The sequence below is a fragment of the Nansenia antarctica genome (genome assembly GCF_963989245.1).
Source record: "Nansenia antarctica genome assembly, chromosome: 2".
Taxonomy (NCBI): domain Eukaryota; kingdom Metazoa; phylum Chordata; class Actinopteri; order Argentiniformes; family Microstomatidae; genus Nansenia; species Nansenia antarctica.
In genome coordinates this window covers 49,406,536-49,420,553 of record NC_137675.1, presented here as the reverse complement: position 1 = coordinate 49,420,553, position 14,018 = coordinate 49,406,536, and the positions used below count along the sequence as shown (strand labels likewise).

At 53.0% G+C, this 14,018-nt stretch overlaps 1 protein-coding gene across 1 annotated transcript in view; it reads left to right on the top strand.

The window, feature by feature from the left end:
- rnf216 (ring finger protein 216) overlaps positions 1 to 9,534 on the top strand; it is a gene marked incomplete at its 3' end in the record, with an annotated part of 38,251 nt that extends 28,717 nt beyond the window's left edge. Inside the window, 7 exon segments of the mRNA XM_080523072.1 lie at positions 2,402 to 2,499; positions 4,986 to 5,151; positions 5,154 to 5,210; positions 6,340 to 6,409; positions 7,095 to 7,291; positions 8,505 to 8,681; positions 9,340 to 9,534. Coding sequence (XP_080379198.1) covers positions 2,402 to 2,499; positions 4,986 to 5,151; positions 5,154 to 5,210; positions 6,340 to 6,409; positions 7,095 to 7,291; positions 8,505 to 8,681; positions 9,340 to 9,534 — 960 coding nt within the window.
- Between the last annotated feature and the right edge of the window lie 4,484 nt (positions 9,535 to 14,018).

The window sequence follows — 14,018 nt, the reverse complement described above, 5'->3', positions numbered from 1 at the left end:
GGACACATTGCATTGTTTTGGAGCATATCTGTTATATAAAAACATTAGTGTCTTGTCTGTAGCCTATATTGCACTTTGGGTTACTGACCTTTACATTAAGCAAAGTTATTACCTAAAACAATGCATGTATTGAGCTAGAGTTCAACTACTTTATTGAAACAATCTACCGCCATAGTCCATGGCCTGTTGTTAAACCTATTTGATGTAGCAAAGCCTTTTTTATTTATATTATTTATAATTTTTTATTAATACTTATTCATTTTGCACATGTATATGTGTGGTGGCCTGGGAAAACCCGTCGGATGTCGCTGGCGTTCGTTCGTGGCAAAGAGCAAAAATAGATGGAAATCGCGATTTTGATATTATGTGGTATTCTAGTACTTTGAACTCCATACTACATTATGGTGAATAAACATTTTAAGTAAACAAAAGAGAAAGTACTTATTTTTATGTTTTTGTGGTGGGTAGTTTGCTAGAGAAACAAGGTCATTCTCATTTCCTCATTTCCTCATTCTCAGTTAAGCAACGCACGCACACATGAGCGAAAGGAGAGACGATACTTCCACCTGTGTTATTGCCAGTTTACTGATGCTCACAATATAAGCATAAAGTAATAACATCTTAACTAGAAGACACACAAAATTGGATCTGTCCCTCGCATACCGACGAGGCGAGCAGACTAACACCGCATCACAAGCAGACAAACGAGACCGGCGGATCTGCATAGGCTCCTCCCCCGACCCAGAGGAGAAAGGGGGAGAAATCACCTTTCACTTTTTTTGACATGATACATTAAAATGCTCATAACTTTTTAAAATAAAGGGCTATCTCGGTCATTCAACCAGTTATGAATAGCTGAGAACTTCTAATTTATGGAAATATAAAAAAATGAAAATGTCAAAATGCCACCATGTGAAGGGTTTTCCCAGGCCACCACACATATGTATAGGCCTGGCTGATTTAGAAAACATAAAATAAAATTTGCAAAAAAAAAAAAAAAAAACTTTATTTTTATCCGATTAATCGAAAATATAATCGGCAGATTAATCGATTATCAAAATAATCGTTAGTTGCAGCCCTACACTCATGTCAACATTCTTCCTCCTCCCCTCTGTGTTTGTGCTCTCCTGCTTTCAGAGGTGTCTGTCTGTCTGTCCGTCCTCCTCTCTTTGTCTGTCTGTCTGTCCATTTCTCTCTCTCTGTCTGTTAATCTCTTTCTCTCTCTCTCTGTCTGTCCATCTCTCTTTGTCTGTCTGTCCATCTCTCTCTCTCTCTTTCTCTCTGTCTGTCCATCTCTCTATCTCTCTCTCCCTCTCTCTCTGTCTGTCCATCTCTCTCTCTCTCTCTGTCCATCTCTCTCTCTCTCTGTCTGTCCATCTCTCTCTCTCTCTCTCTGTCCATCTCTCTCTCTCTGTCTGTCCATCTCTCTCTCTCTCTCTCTCTCTGTCTGTCCATCTCTCTCTCTCTCTCTGTCTGTCCATCTCTCTCTCTCTGTCTGTCCATCTCTCTCTCTCTCTCTCTCTCTGTCTGTCTGTCCATCCATCTCTCTCTCTGTCTCTCTCTCTCTCTCTGTCTGTCCATCTCTCTCTCTTTCTGTCTGTCTCTCTCTCTCCGTCTGTCTGTCCATCTCTCTCTCTGTCTCTCTCTCTGGATGGTCCTCTTCACTTCCTGGTGAGAGGTGACGTTGTCACGGAGACAGGGAAGCCCCTTGCAGCATCAGCTGTCATATGCCACTCTCATGAATATGTAAGAGTGTCTGAAATATTTATGACAACACCACTTAGCTACCAGTTACCAGGGAGGGCAACCACCGGTGAAAGGTGTGTTTGTGTGTGTGTGTGTGTGTGTGTGTGTGTGTGTGTAGTGTGTGCCCTTCAGCTGAGGGGCAAAGCATCGTGGGTCGGCATGACTGAGAAGGAGCAGATGTTGTTCCTAGGCAACCAACCAACCAGGCAGTCAGGGACGAATCCCACTCCGACTGCAGTCAGACACACACACACACACACACACACAGAGCCACACCTAGCTGTCTGTGGCAGCCTCTCTGCAGTGGTGTGGCAGCAGTACCATAGAACTGACCTGCTGCTCTCTCACTGGCAATGTGTGTGTGTGTGTGTGTGGGGGGGTTGAAGCGGGGGCGTTTTTTATTTTATTATGTGCTGGTGTTGGGATTTGATATTGACCTAATAAAGTGGGATTGACCTCTGTCTCTCTCTCTCTCTTCCTCTCTCTCTCCCTCTTCCTCTCTCTCTGTCTCTCTCTCTCTTTCTCTCTCTCTCCCTCTCTCTCCCTCTTCCTCTCTGTCTCTCTTTCTCTCTCTCTCTCCCTCTTCCTCTCTGTCTCTCTCTCTCTCGCCCTCTCCTTCCTCTCTTCTCTCTCTCCTCTCTCTCTCTCTCCACAGGAGAGCTGTCGGAAGTGTCACGTGCAGTGGAAGCTGCATGCTGGGAAGTCATGCGAGCAGGTCCAGGAGAGGGACGAGATCCGCATGCGGGTGGCCTTGTAAGTGCCTGACACAAAACTCCCAATTGAGAGAAGGGTCCTCGCCCATCACTCCCTCATTTGCCCCCCCCCCCCCACACCCCTTCCCCTACACACACACACACTCACACACACACACACGTGCCCCCTGTCCTGCTCCTACTAGACCAGAGAGGACGCCCCCCCCCCGGACAGCCGAGCAGGAAGAGGAGCGGGACGGCTGCTTCCTGTCTCTCGGCGGGCGTGCGGCGCGGCACTTCCTGTTTGCGGGCGGCCCCGCGAGCGTCTCTCCCCGACTTCCCGTCACAGACGGACAGGAAGCGGCCCGGTAGAACCATCAGTACACCCGGCAGACCCCACGAGTCAACCACAGATCCACCCTACCTGATCAGACCTGACCGCTCCATCCCAGAGCCCCCCCCCCCCCACACACACACACACACACACAGAGTCCGGCCCTGAACTAGATTAAAACACCTCCTGAAACCTCGCCAAAATGTGACCACGGCTGCCATGTTGCTTTTTTCCCCCCTCGGCAGCAGTCCTAGAGCGACAGAGAACGTTCTAGAGAACCTGGTTTGATCCAATTCTCATGCTCCATATACCCAGAGGTGTTTAATGAGGGAAGTTGACCCCCCCCAAAATCACTGTTCATGTGTGTTGCTGGTCAGGGGTGTGAGCCTCTCTACGAGGGAGTCATGGAAAAAACAAGTCCGCTGGATGACAGGGAGCCAGCCTGCTCTCAACAACCAAATCCCCAAAACACGTCCATGTCCGTGTCCAGCCTTAGCTGCTAGCTGCTGGCCCTGACCCACACGTTGAACGCTCCGTTTTAATGTCTGCCCGTCTGTCGTCCTCACCCCCCCACCCTCACCCACCCCTCTCTCTCCCCTACCCTCACCTCTCTCTCTCCCCTACCCTCACCTCTCTCTCCCCCCACCCTCACCCCTCACTCTCCGTCACCCATCTCTCTCTCCCCCCTACCATCACCCCTCTCTCTCCCCCACCCTCACCTCTCTCTCCCCCTACCCTCACCTCTCTCTCTCCCCCACCCTCACCTCTCTCTCTCCCCCACCCTCACCTCTCTCTCTCCCCCTACCCTCACCTCTCTCTCTCCCCACCCTCACCCCTCTCCCCCCTACCCTCACCTCTCTCTCCCCCACCCTCACCTCTCTCTCCCCCTACCCTCACCTCTCTCTCTCCCCCACCCTCACCTCTCTCTCTCCCCCACCCTCACCTCTCTCTCTCCCCCTACCCTCACCTCTCTCTCTCCCCCACCCTCACCTCTCTCCCCCCTACCCTCACCTCTCTCTCCCCCCACCCTCACCCCTCACTCTCCGTCACCCATCTCTCTCTCCCCTACCATCACCTCTCTCTCTCCCCCACCCTCACCTCTCTCTCCCCCACCCTCACCTCTCTCTCCCCCACCCTCACCTCTCTCTCTCCCCCACCATCACCTCTCTCTCCCCCCTACCCTCACCTCTCTCTCCCCCCACCCTCACCCCTCACTCTCCGTCACCCATCTCTCTCTCCCTCACCCTCACCTCTCTCTCCCCCCCACCCTCACCTCTCTCTCCCCCCCACCCTCACCTCTCTCTCTCCCCCACCCTCACCTCTCTCTCCCCCACCCTCACCTCTCTCTCCCCCTGCCCTCACCTCTCTCTCCCCCACCCTCACCTCTCTCTCCCCTACCCTCACCTCTCTCTCCCCCACCCTCACCTCTCTCTCTCCCCCACCATCACCTCTCTCTCTCCCCCACCCTCACCTCTCTCTCCCCCCCACCCTCACCTCTCTCTCCCCCTGCCCTCACCTCTCTCTCCCCCACCCTCACCTCTCTCTCTCCCCCACCCTCACCTCTCTCTCTCCCCCTACCCTCACCTCTCTCTCCCCCACCCTCACCTCTCTCTCTCCCCCACCCTCACCTCTCTCTCCCCCTACCCTCACCTCTCTCTCCCCCACCCTCACCTCTCTCTCTCCCCCTACCCTCACCTCTCTCTCTCCCCCACCCTCACCTCTCTCTCTCCCCCACCCTCACCTCTCTCTCTCCCCCACCCTCACCTCTCTCTCTCCCCCACCCTCACCTCTCTCTCCCTCACCCTCACCTCTCTCTCTCCCCCACCCTCACCTCTCTCTCCCCCACCCTCACCTCTCTCTCTCCCCCACCCTCACCGCCCTCACCTCTCTCTCCCCCTGCCCTCACCTCTCTCTCCCCCACCCTCACCTCTCTCTCCCCCCACCCTCACCACTCTCTCTCTCCCCCTACCCTCACCTCTCTCTCCCCCACCCTCACCTCTCTCTCCCCCCTACCCTCACCTCTCTCTCTCCCCCACCCTCACCTCTCTCTCCCCCTACCCTCACCTCTCTCTCCCCCACCCTCACCTCTCTCTCCCCCACCCTCACCTCTCTCCTCCCTCCCCCCCACCCTCACCACTCTCTCTCCCCCCCACCCTCACCACTCTCTCTCCCCCACCCTCACCTCTCTCTTCCCCCCCCCCCCCCCCCCTCAGCGAGGAGAAGATGACGGCGGCGCGGGTGAGGAAGTGTGTGAAGTGCTCTGCGGGGCTGGTGAAGTCGGGGGGCTGTAACAGGATGTCCTGCCGCTGCGGGGGCTTCATGTGCTACCTGTGCCGCGAGCCAATCAGCGGCTACAGCCACTTCTGCCAGCACGCCCACTTCGCCCGGCGCCCCCCTGCAGGCACTGCCTCAAGTGCTCCCTCTGGACGGACCCCACGGTGAGACACACACACACACACTCTATAAACCTCCCTAGCCCTCTGACCTTACAGTAGCACACCTACTCTAAAACCCCTTCTGCCCTTCTGATTCTCACAGTAACATACTCTCACGTCCACACGCGCACACACACACACACACGCACAAATGTGTGTTTCCTCCTGGCAGCCCAGGGCAGCAATTAGAGCCTCAGCAGCCGGTCGGACCACCCTGGACCCGGTCCCAACAGCGCTGCAGAGGGAGGAGCGCTCGCCAAGAGATAACCCACCGTTAGCAATACACGACTAGCCAAGACCTTGCCAAACGCACTTAGCCAAGAGATAACCCACCGTTAGCAATACACGACTAGCCAAGACCTAGCCAAATGCACTTAGCCAAGAGATAACCCACCGTTAGCAATACACGACTAGCCAAGACCTTGCCAAACGCACTTAGCCAAGAGATAACCCACCGTTAGCAATACACGACTAGCCAAGATTTAGCCAAACGCACTTAGCCAAGCGCTAACTCACCGTTAGCAATGCACGACTAACCAAGACCCAGCCAAACGCATTTAGCCAAGAGATAACCCACCGTTAGCAATGCACGACTAGCCAAGACCTTGCCAAATGCATTTAGCCAAGAGATAACCCACCGTTAGCAATACACGACTAGCCAAGACCCAGCCAAACGCATTTAGCCAAGAGATAACCCACCGTTAGCAATGCACGACTAGCCAAGACCTTGCCAAACGCACTTAGCCAAGAGATAACCCACCGTTAGCAATGCACGACTAGCCAAGACCTAGCTAAACGCACTTAGCCAAGAGATAACCCACCGTTAGCAATGCACGACTAGCCAAGACCTAGCCAAATGCATTTAGCCAAGAGCTAATCCACCATTAGCAATACACGACTAGCCAAGAGCTACCAAACGCACTTAGCCAAGCACTAACCCACGCACGACTAGCCAAGAGCTAAACCTTTGTTTGTGCTTCGCTTTTATAGAATCGTTTTTATAGTGAGTTGACTGTTGTAATCGATGTCATCATAGGTCTAGTGAGCCCAGTGTACCAGCGGCCACCCCGGTGTGTTTATAAACGTGTGTGTTTGTGTGTGTGTGTGTGTGTGTGTGTGTGTGTGTCTGCAGCAAGATGACGAGCGCATCATCCAGGAGATCCAGAAGGAGGGGGAGGCGGTGCTGAACAAGAAGAGTGCAGGTCGGTCCTCCGTACAGCTCACGTCCGTCCGTCCCTTGTAGCTTCTCTAGCGTCTGTCTGTCCCCCGTCCTGTAGCGTTGGCGAGCCTGCTGCATCCACCCCTACGCTACAGAACACACATCAAACATGCCGTCTGTCTGTCTGTCCTGCGAGCGACGTCACTGGTTTAACGTGGTTGCCATGGTGACTGAGGTTATAAACCACCGCCCTTTCAACTCTCAATTTAGGGACGGGAGAGGGGGAAGGCAGGGAGGGAGGGAGGCAGGGAGGGAGGGAGGGAGGAAGGAAGGGAGGCAGGCATGTGACAGTGGAGTGGAGCTGTGTGTGTATAATAATGTCTGGGTGAACCATGAAGGGTGTTATGAGCGTTGATGCAGTCAGACAGCCCCCGGGGCTCTATGTATAGGAGAGGTCACATGTACAACATCAATGATGCACAACTGAACTGAGATGAACTGACCTGACCCCTCTCTCTCTCTCCCTCTCTCTCTCTCTCTCTCTCTCTCTCTCTCTCTCTCTCTCTCTCTCTCTCTCTCTCTCTCTGCTGTCTCTCTCTCTGTCTCTCTGTCTGTCTCTCTGTCTGTCTGTTTGTCTCTCTCTCTCCGTCTCTCTGTCTCTCTCTCCGTCTCTCTCTCTCTCCGTCTCTCTCTCTCTCTCCGTCTCTCTCTCTCTCTCTCTCTCTCAGAGACGTCAGGGAAGAGGGTGGGCCCACCACTGGAGCCCATCGTCGTCGCCAAGCGACCGCGGCCCCACCCCCTGCCCCAGCTCTTCGGCCCCCTTCCGCAGGCGCAGGTGGTCCTAGCGCGCTTGCTGGTCCCCCCGCCCGTCATCCTCCCCCAGGACGCCCCCCAGGCCCGGGTGTTCCTCCCCCCAGCCCCCTACGTGCCCCCCCTCCCCCTACTGCCCCCCCTCCCCCTACTGCCCCCCCACAACCTCAACCTGCCCATGAACTACGAACCCCCACGGCGCTTCTTTAGACACCCGTAACACACACACACACCTCAACCACAGACTCCTATACCATAACACACGCACACACACACACACACTCAACCACAGACGTCTATACCATAACACACACACACACACCTCAACCACAGACGTCTATACCATAACACACACACACACACACCTCAACCACAGACGCCTATACCATAACACACACACACACCTCAACCACAGACGTCTATACCATAACACACACACACACACACCTCAACCACAGACTCCTATACCATAACACACACACACACCTCAACCACAGACGTCTATACCATAACACACACACACACACACCTCAACCACAGACGTCTATGCCATAACACACACACACACACACCTCAACTACAGACGTCTATACCATAACACACCATAACATACCATAACACACTGCTTCTACAGACGCCTGTAACACACACACACACGCACGCACACACACACACACACCTCAACCACAGACTCCTATACCATAACACACACACACACACACACACACACACACCTCAACCACAGACGTCTATACCATAACACACACACACACACCTCAACCACAGACGTCTATACCATAACACACACACACACACCTCAACCACAGACGTCTATACCATAACACACACACACACACCTCAACCACAGACGCCTATACCATAACACACACACACACCTCAACCACAGACGTCTATACCATAACACACACACACACACACACTTCAACCACAAACGCCTATACCATAACACACACACACACCCCCCCCCCCCCCCCCCCCAGACCACCGACCCAGCCCGTTGATACAGACACTACTCACGGTGACGCTACTGGTACCAGTTCACCCAGCGATGTCGCCCGCCAGCCTCAACCACCACCTCCCTCTGACCCCAGGACTGTGGAAAAACCTGGAACACCACCCACCACCCCCACCGATTTTTTTGTTCTACTCCTTTTTGGGGGGTTTCGGGGTGGGAGGGGGGGGGCGGACCCCTGGTGTGAACTCTGAGGGTCTGAGGACAGACGTCCAGACCTGGCTTCTCTTTACTGTTCTAGAAGTTATTTTTTTATACAAGTTCAACTCCTTTTGTTCTGTACCTGAGTAACTAGTGTGAGAGTGCACCGCTGACCTGTTTATTAAGATATGGGGTGTTCCTCCCCCCGGCCCCCTACGTGCCCCCCCTCCCCCTACTGCCCCCCCTGGACTACAACGGCCCCCTCAACAGCCTCAACAACAACAACATGGACCTCAACCTACGGACCCCCACGGCGCTTCTACAGACGCCTGTAACACACACACACACGCACACACACACACACACACACCTCAACCACAGACTCCTATACCATAACCCACACACACACACACACACCTCAACCACAGACGTCTATACCATAACACACACACACACACACCTCAACCACAGACGCCTATAGCATAACACACACACACACACCTCAACCACAGACGTCTATACCATAACACACACACACACACACACACTTCAACCACAGACTCCTATACCATAACACACACTCACACCTCAACCACAAACGCCTATACCATAACACACACACACACACACACACACACACACCCCCCCCCCCCCCCCCCCAGACCACCGACCCAGCCCGTTGATACAGACACTACTCACGGTGACGCTACTGGTACCAGTTCACCCAGCGATGTCGCCCGCCAGCCTCAACCACCACCTCCCTCTGACCCCAGGACTGTGGAAAAACCTGGAACACCACCCACCACCCCCACCGATTTTTTTGTTCTACTCCTTTTTGGGGGGTTTCGGGGTGGGAGGGGGGGGGCGGACCCCTGGTGTGAACTCTGAGGGTCTGAGGACAGACGTCCAGACCTGGCTTCTCTTTACTGTTCTAGAAGTTATTTTTTTATACAAGTTCAACTCCTTTTGTTCTGTACCTGAGTAACTAGTGTGAGAGTGCACCGCTGACCTGTTTATTAAGATATGGGGTGTTCCTCCCCCCGGCCCCCTACGTGCCCCCCCTCCCCCTACTGCCCCCCCTGGACTACAACGGCCCCCTCAACAACCTCAACAACAACAACATGGACCTCAACCTGCTGCCCATGAACTACGGACCCCCACGGCGCTTCTACAGACGCCTGTAACACACACACACACACCTCAACCACAGACTCCTATACCATAACACACACACACACCTCAACCACAGACTCCTATACCATAACACACACACACACACCTCAACCACAGACTCCTATACCATAACACACACACACACACACACACCTCAACCACAGACTCCTATACCATAACACACACACACACACCTCAACCACAGACGTCTATACCATAACACACACACACACACACACCTCAACCACAGACTCCTATACCATAACACACACACACACACACCTCAACCACAGACGCCTATACCATAACACACACACACACACCTCAACCACAAACGCCTATACCATAACACACACACCCCCCCCAGACCACCGACCCAGCCCGTTGATACAGACACTACTCACGGTGACGCTACTGGTACCAGTTCACCCAGCGATGTCGCCCGCCAGCCTCAACCACCACCTCCCTCTGACCCCAGGACTGTGGAAAAACCTGGAACACCACCCACCACCCCCACCGATTTTTTTGTTCTACTCCTTTTTGGGGGGTTTCGGGGTGGGAGGGCGGACCCCTGGTGTGAACTCTGAGGGTCTGAGGACAGACGTCCAGACCTGGCTTCTCTTTACTGTTCTAGAAGTTATTTTTTTATACAAGTTCAACTCCTTTTGTTCTGTACCTGAGTAACTAGTGTGAGAGTGCACCGCTGACCTGTTTATTAAGAAATAAATGTTCTCTTGTTCATATTTCTGTCGTGTATCGTGTGTGTGTGTGTAGTGTGTGTGTGTGTGTGTGTAGTGTGTGTGTGGTGTGTGTGTAGTGGGTACCTGTCTGTGATTATGGGGATTGTGAAAGCTCTCACACACACACACACAGGCTTTGTCCAGAAACAACTCTTAGCTCTTTCACTTTTGACACTTAAAAAACAGCTGAAAAGACTGGGTATAGCTATGCTAAGCTATATGCTAATAGAGCCATGTAGCTCTCTGATATATACGATATATATCCACCATCTTGCTTTATACCCATCAGATTCTTTCAGATCCACACGTGTTTGGGGAGTAGGGGCTAGGGCTTGTTTCTGAACAGGAACACACACACACACACACACACAGGAAGGGCAGGCTCATCAGATCCACTCTGTCCACCATTCATATGACGGACCGCTACCTTTTTCGACCAAAGGCAGAGCAGAAACAGCTGGGCTGTGGATGTGTGTGTGGGGGGGGGGGGGGAGGGGGGGGCTTCTTTGTTTGATCAGCCAAGTGAATTGTAATAGAAGTGTGACAAATCACCACTCTGTTGCAGACACACACACACACACTGATGAACACACTCGTGTCTGTTCAAGGAGCAGATTGTCAGAAGCTCAGTGGACCAATCTCAGCCCTCGGGCCTACGGCTCTGTAGTCATGTGTGTGAGTCAGACCTCAGCCAACAAGTCTGTGTGTGTGTGTGTGTGTGTAGGTTTTATTCTTCACCATGCTAAGGCTAGTTATAGAGCATTAATAGCCCTTAATGATGAACAAAGGTCTGGGTGTGTGAGTGTGTGTTAGATAACCTTCTGTCTGTGTGTCTCCATGGCCTTCTGCTCTACGCCCCAGGCTGCGATCTGCCTTCTGCTGGGGACACGTTGTGTCGGCGGGGGGGGGGGGGGGTTGGGGTCTGTTGGGTGGGTCGTACAGAGAGAGAACGAGTTGACATTTCACCAGAAGATGACCTGGATTAAGAAAACGGGGGGTGGAACATTGTGGAACTTTCACTCGCTTTAGGGTCAAAGGTCAAACACCAAATGTTCAGCGGCCCCCCTCTCTCTGTGTGTGTGTGTGTGTGTGTGTGTGTGTGTGTGCGTGCGTGTGTGTGTGTGTGTGTGGTAGCTGTAGAGTCACGATGTCTGCTCAGCTGAGCGTAGTTCCTCTAACCTCTCCACCTTCCACCCTGACCCCTGACCCCTGGTGCCCTCCTGAGGACCGGCCTGCAGCCCGGGGGCGGAAGAAGCTGTCGTCATGTAGGGACTCTCAACAGCACCCCCCCCCCCCCCTCCCTGAGGCAACAGTATCTCGGGTGACACTTCCACACTTTTGCTGGAAGTGTGTGTCTTGTCTCCCGACAGTAGGTCGTTGGTTGATGTATGAAGGCGTCTGAGAGCAAGGGAGAGGCCGGGGGAGGGAGAGGCCGGGGGAGAGTCTGGGGGAGGGAGAGGCTGGGGGTGATAGACATCGGAGGAGGTAGACATCGGAGGCTCGGAACGGAATGAGGAACGGAATCAAACACCATTTCTACCTCCACCTGGCTGACCTCTACACTGATCCTTTTGGGTAGTTTCTCCCTCATTAACCACACACACACACAGAGGTACGTCCAAGTTAGTGATGTCCACTGGAGCTTTGTGTGTACGTGCGTGTACATATAGCTCAGATATGTAGCCTTTCTGGTGTGTGTTTGGGTATTGCGTGTGTTCCTATCAGTGTCACCAGGTTTTCCCCTCTCACACACACCCAGGCTGAGGTCATGGTAACCCAGACAGCCTTCACATTCACACAGACGCTATCAGCAGGCGTACACACCATACACAACTACACACCTACACACCATAGTCTAGACTGCCCTGGTCCAGCATTGTTAGTGTGTTTTTAGAAAGTTGTGAAGCTGAATGTTGTTGACCTTTCAGAGTCTGCTTGTGTGTGTGTGTGTGTGTGTGTGTGTGTGTGTGTATTGTCCAGTCTGTCTCTGTGGCCAGTCGTTATTCTAAGTCTGTTTTGGTCAGTATTAAATCTGTCATTTTCATCCAGACAACACCATCTGTTTGTCTCTGAAATCCTGTAAAGTGATTACTGCCCGACACACAGACTGACTGGCTGACTGAGGTTTGGGAGTGTACTGAGTGTACTGTTCATGGGTATTGTACACGATGACCTCTGTGTGTGTGTGTGTGTGTGTGTGTGTGTGTGTGTGCGTGCGTGCGTGCGTGCGTGCGTGCGTGCGTGCGTGCGTGCGTGCGTGCGGTCTGACGACAAGAACCTTCTGGGGGAGAGAAAGAGGAGGAGGAGGAGGACAGGAGATGGGAGAGGAGATGAGAGGAGATGGGGGGAGGAGAGGAGAGGAGATGGGGAGAGGAGAGGAGAGGATATGGGGGGAGGAGGAGAGGAGATGATATGGGGGGAGGAGGAGAGGAGATGGGGGGAGGGGAGGAGAGGAGAGGAGAGGAGACAGGGGAGGACAGGAGAGGAGATGGGGGGAGGAGAGGAGAGGAGACGAGACAGGGGAGGACAGGAGAAGGGAGGACATATCACCAGAGCTCAGGGGAGCTTGTCCTCACGCTGTTTCCTCAATGATGAGTTTTCCTATGATCAAATCCAGACCACCACGCCCCCCCTAACCCCCCCACCCCCCTCTCAGCCCACAGACCCCCTAACCACACACACACACCCCCCACCCTCACCCTATACCTCTATTCACTCCAACGTGAATATAATGAGTGCTTCGACATTTCTGTTCCTGGGAACGCCCCACTGCACTCACATATGTACATACACACACACACACACACACACACACACACACACACACACTGAGCCCCCTATTTCCAGCAGCTGTGTTTCCATGGTAACAGGAGTCTCAGATGTGGGTAGAAGCAGCGGCCATTTCACAGACACAGCCTCCCCCCTCCCCTCCCCCACCCATCCCTCCCTCCCTCTCTCCCCCATGCTTCCCTCTCTAGTTCACGACCAGCCTGCAGCCCAACACTTTACCCACAACCCACTGCATCTGTTCCGTTTCTGGGATCTGGGTCATATTTGTGTGACTCATCTTTTCAGCAGAATCATCCATTCATTCGTTCACAGAGAGGGAAAGAGGGAGGGGGGGATAGAGAGAGGGTGTGTGTGTGTGTGTGTGTGTGTGTGTTGGAGTGTTCTGTGTTCCACCAGGGATCCACAGCTTCGCAGGGTAAAGTCGATTAGGGACATACTCTGGAGGTTCAATCATTGCATTAGACCTTTAAACGGTGTGTGTGTGTGTGTGTGTGTGTGTGTGTGTGTGTGTGTGTGTGTGTGTGTGTGTGTGTGTGTGTGTGTGTGTGTGCGCGTGTGCGTGTGCGTGTGCGTGTGTCAGGTGTTGGGGGTTGCCCTTCCCCTGCACCAGAATAAATGTTGCAGCACAAAGGCTCTATTGAGCAGACAGGAAAGGGAGTGTGTGTGTGTGTGTGTGTGTGTGTGTGTGTGTGTGTGTGTGTGTGTGTGTGTGTATGTGTGTGCATATAAGTGGGAGAGTATGGAGGACCAAGTCTGCCAAAATTAACAATAAATATATAGACACATAAATGAATGTATGAACAAATAAATCAATGAATACACACAGTATAACGCAATACATTTCTATATGTATTTATTCTTTTCCACATTTATTCTTTCTTTTCCACATTCATTCTTTCTTTTCCACATTCTTTTCCACATTCATTCTTTCTTTTCCACATTCATGCTTTCATTCTTTCCCCGAT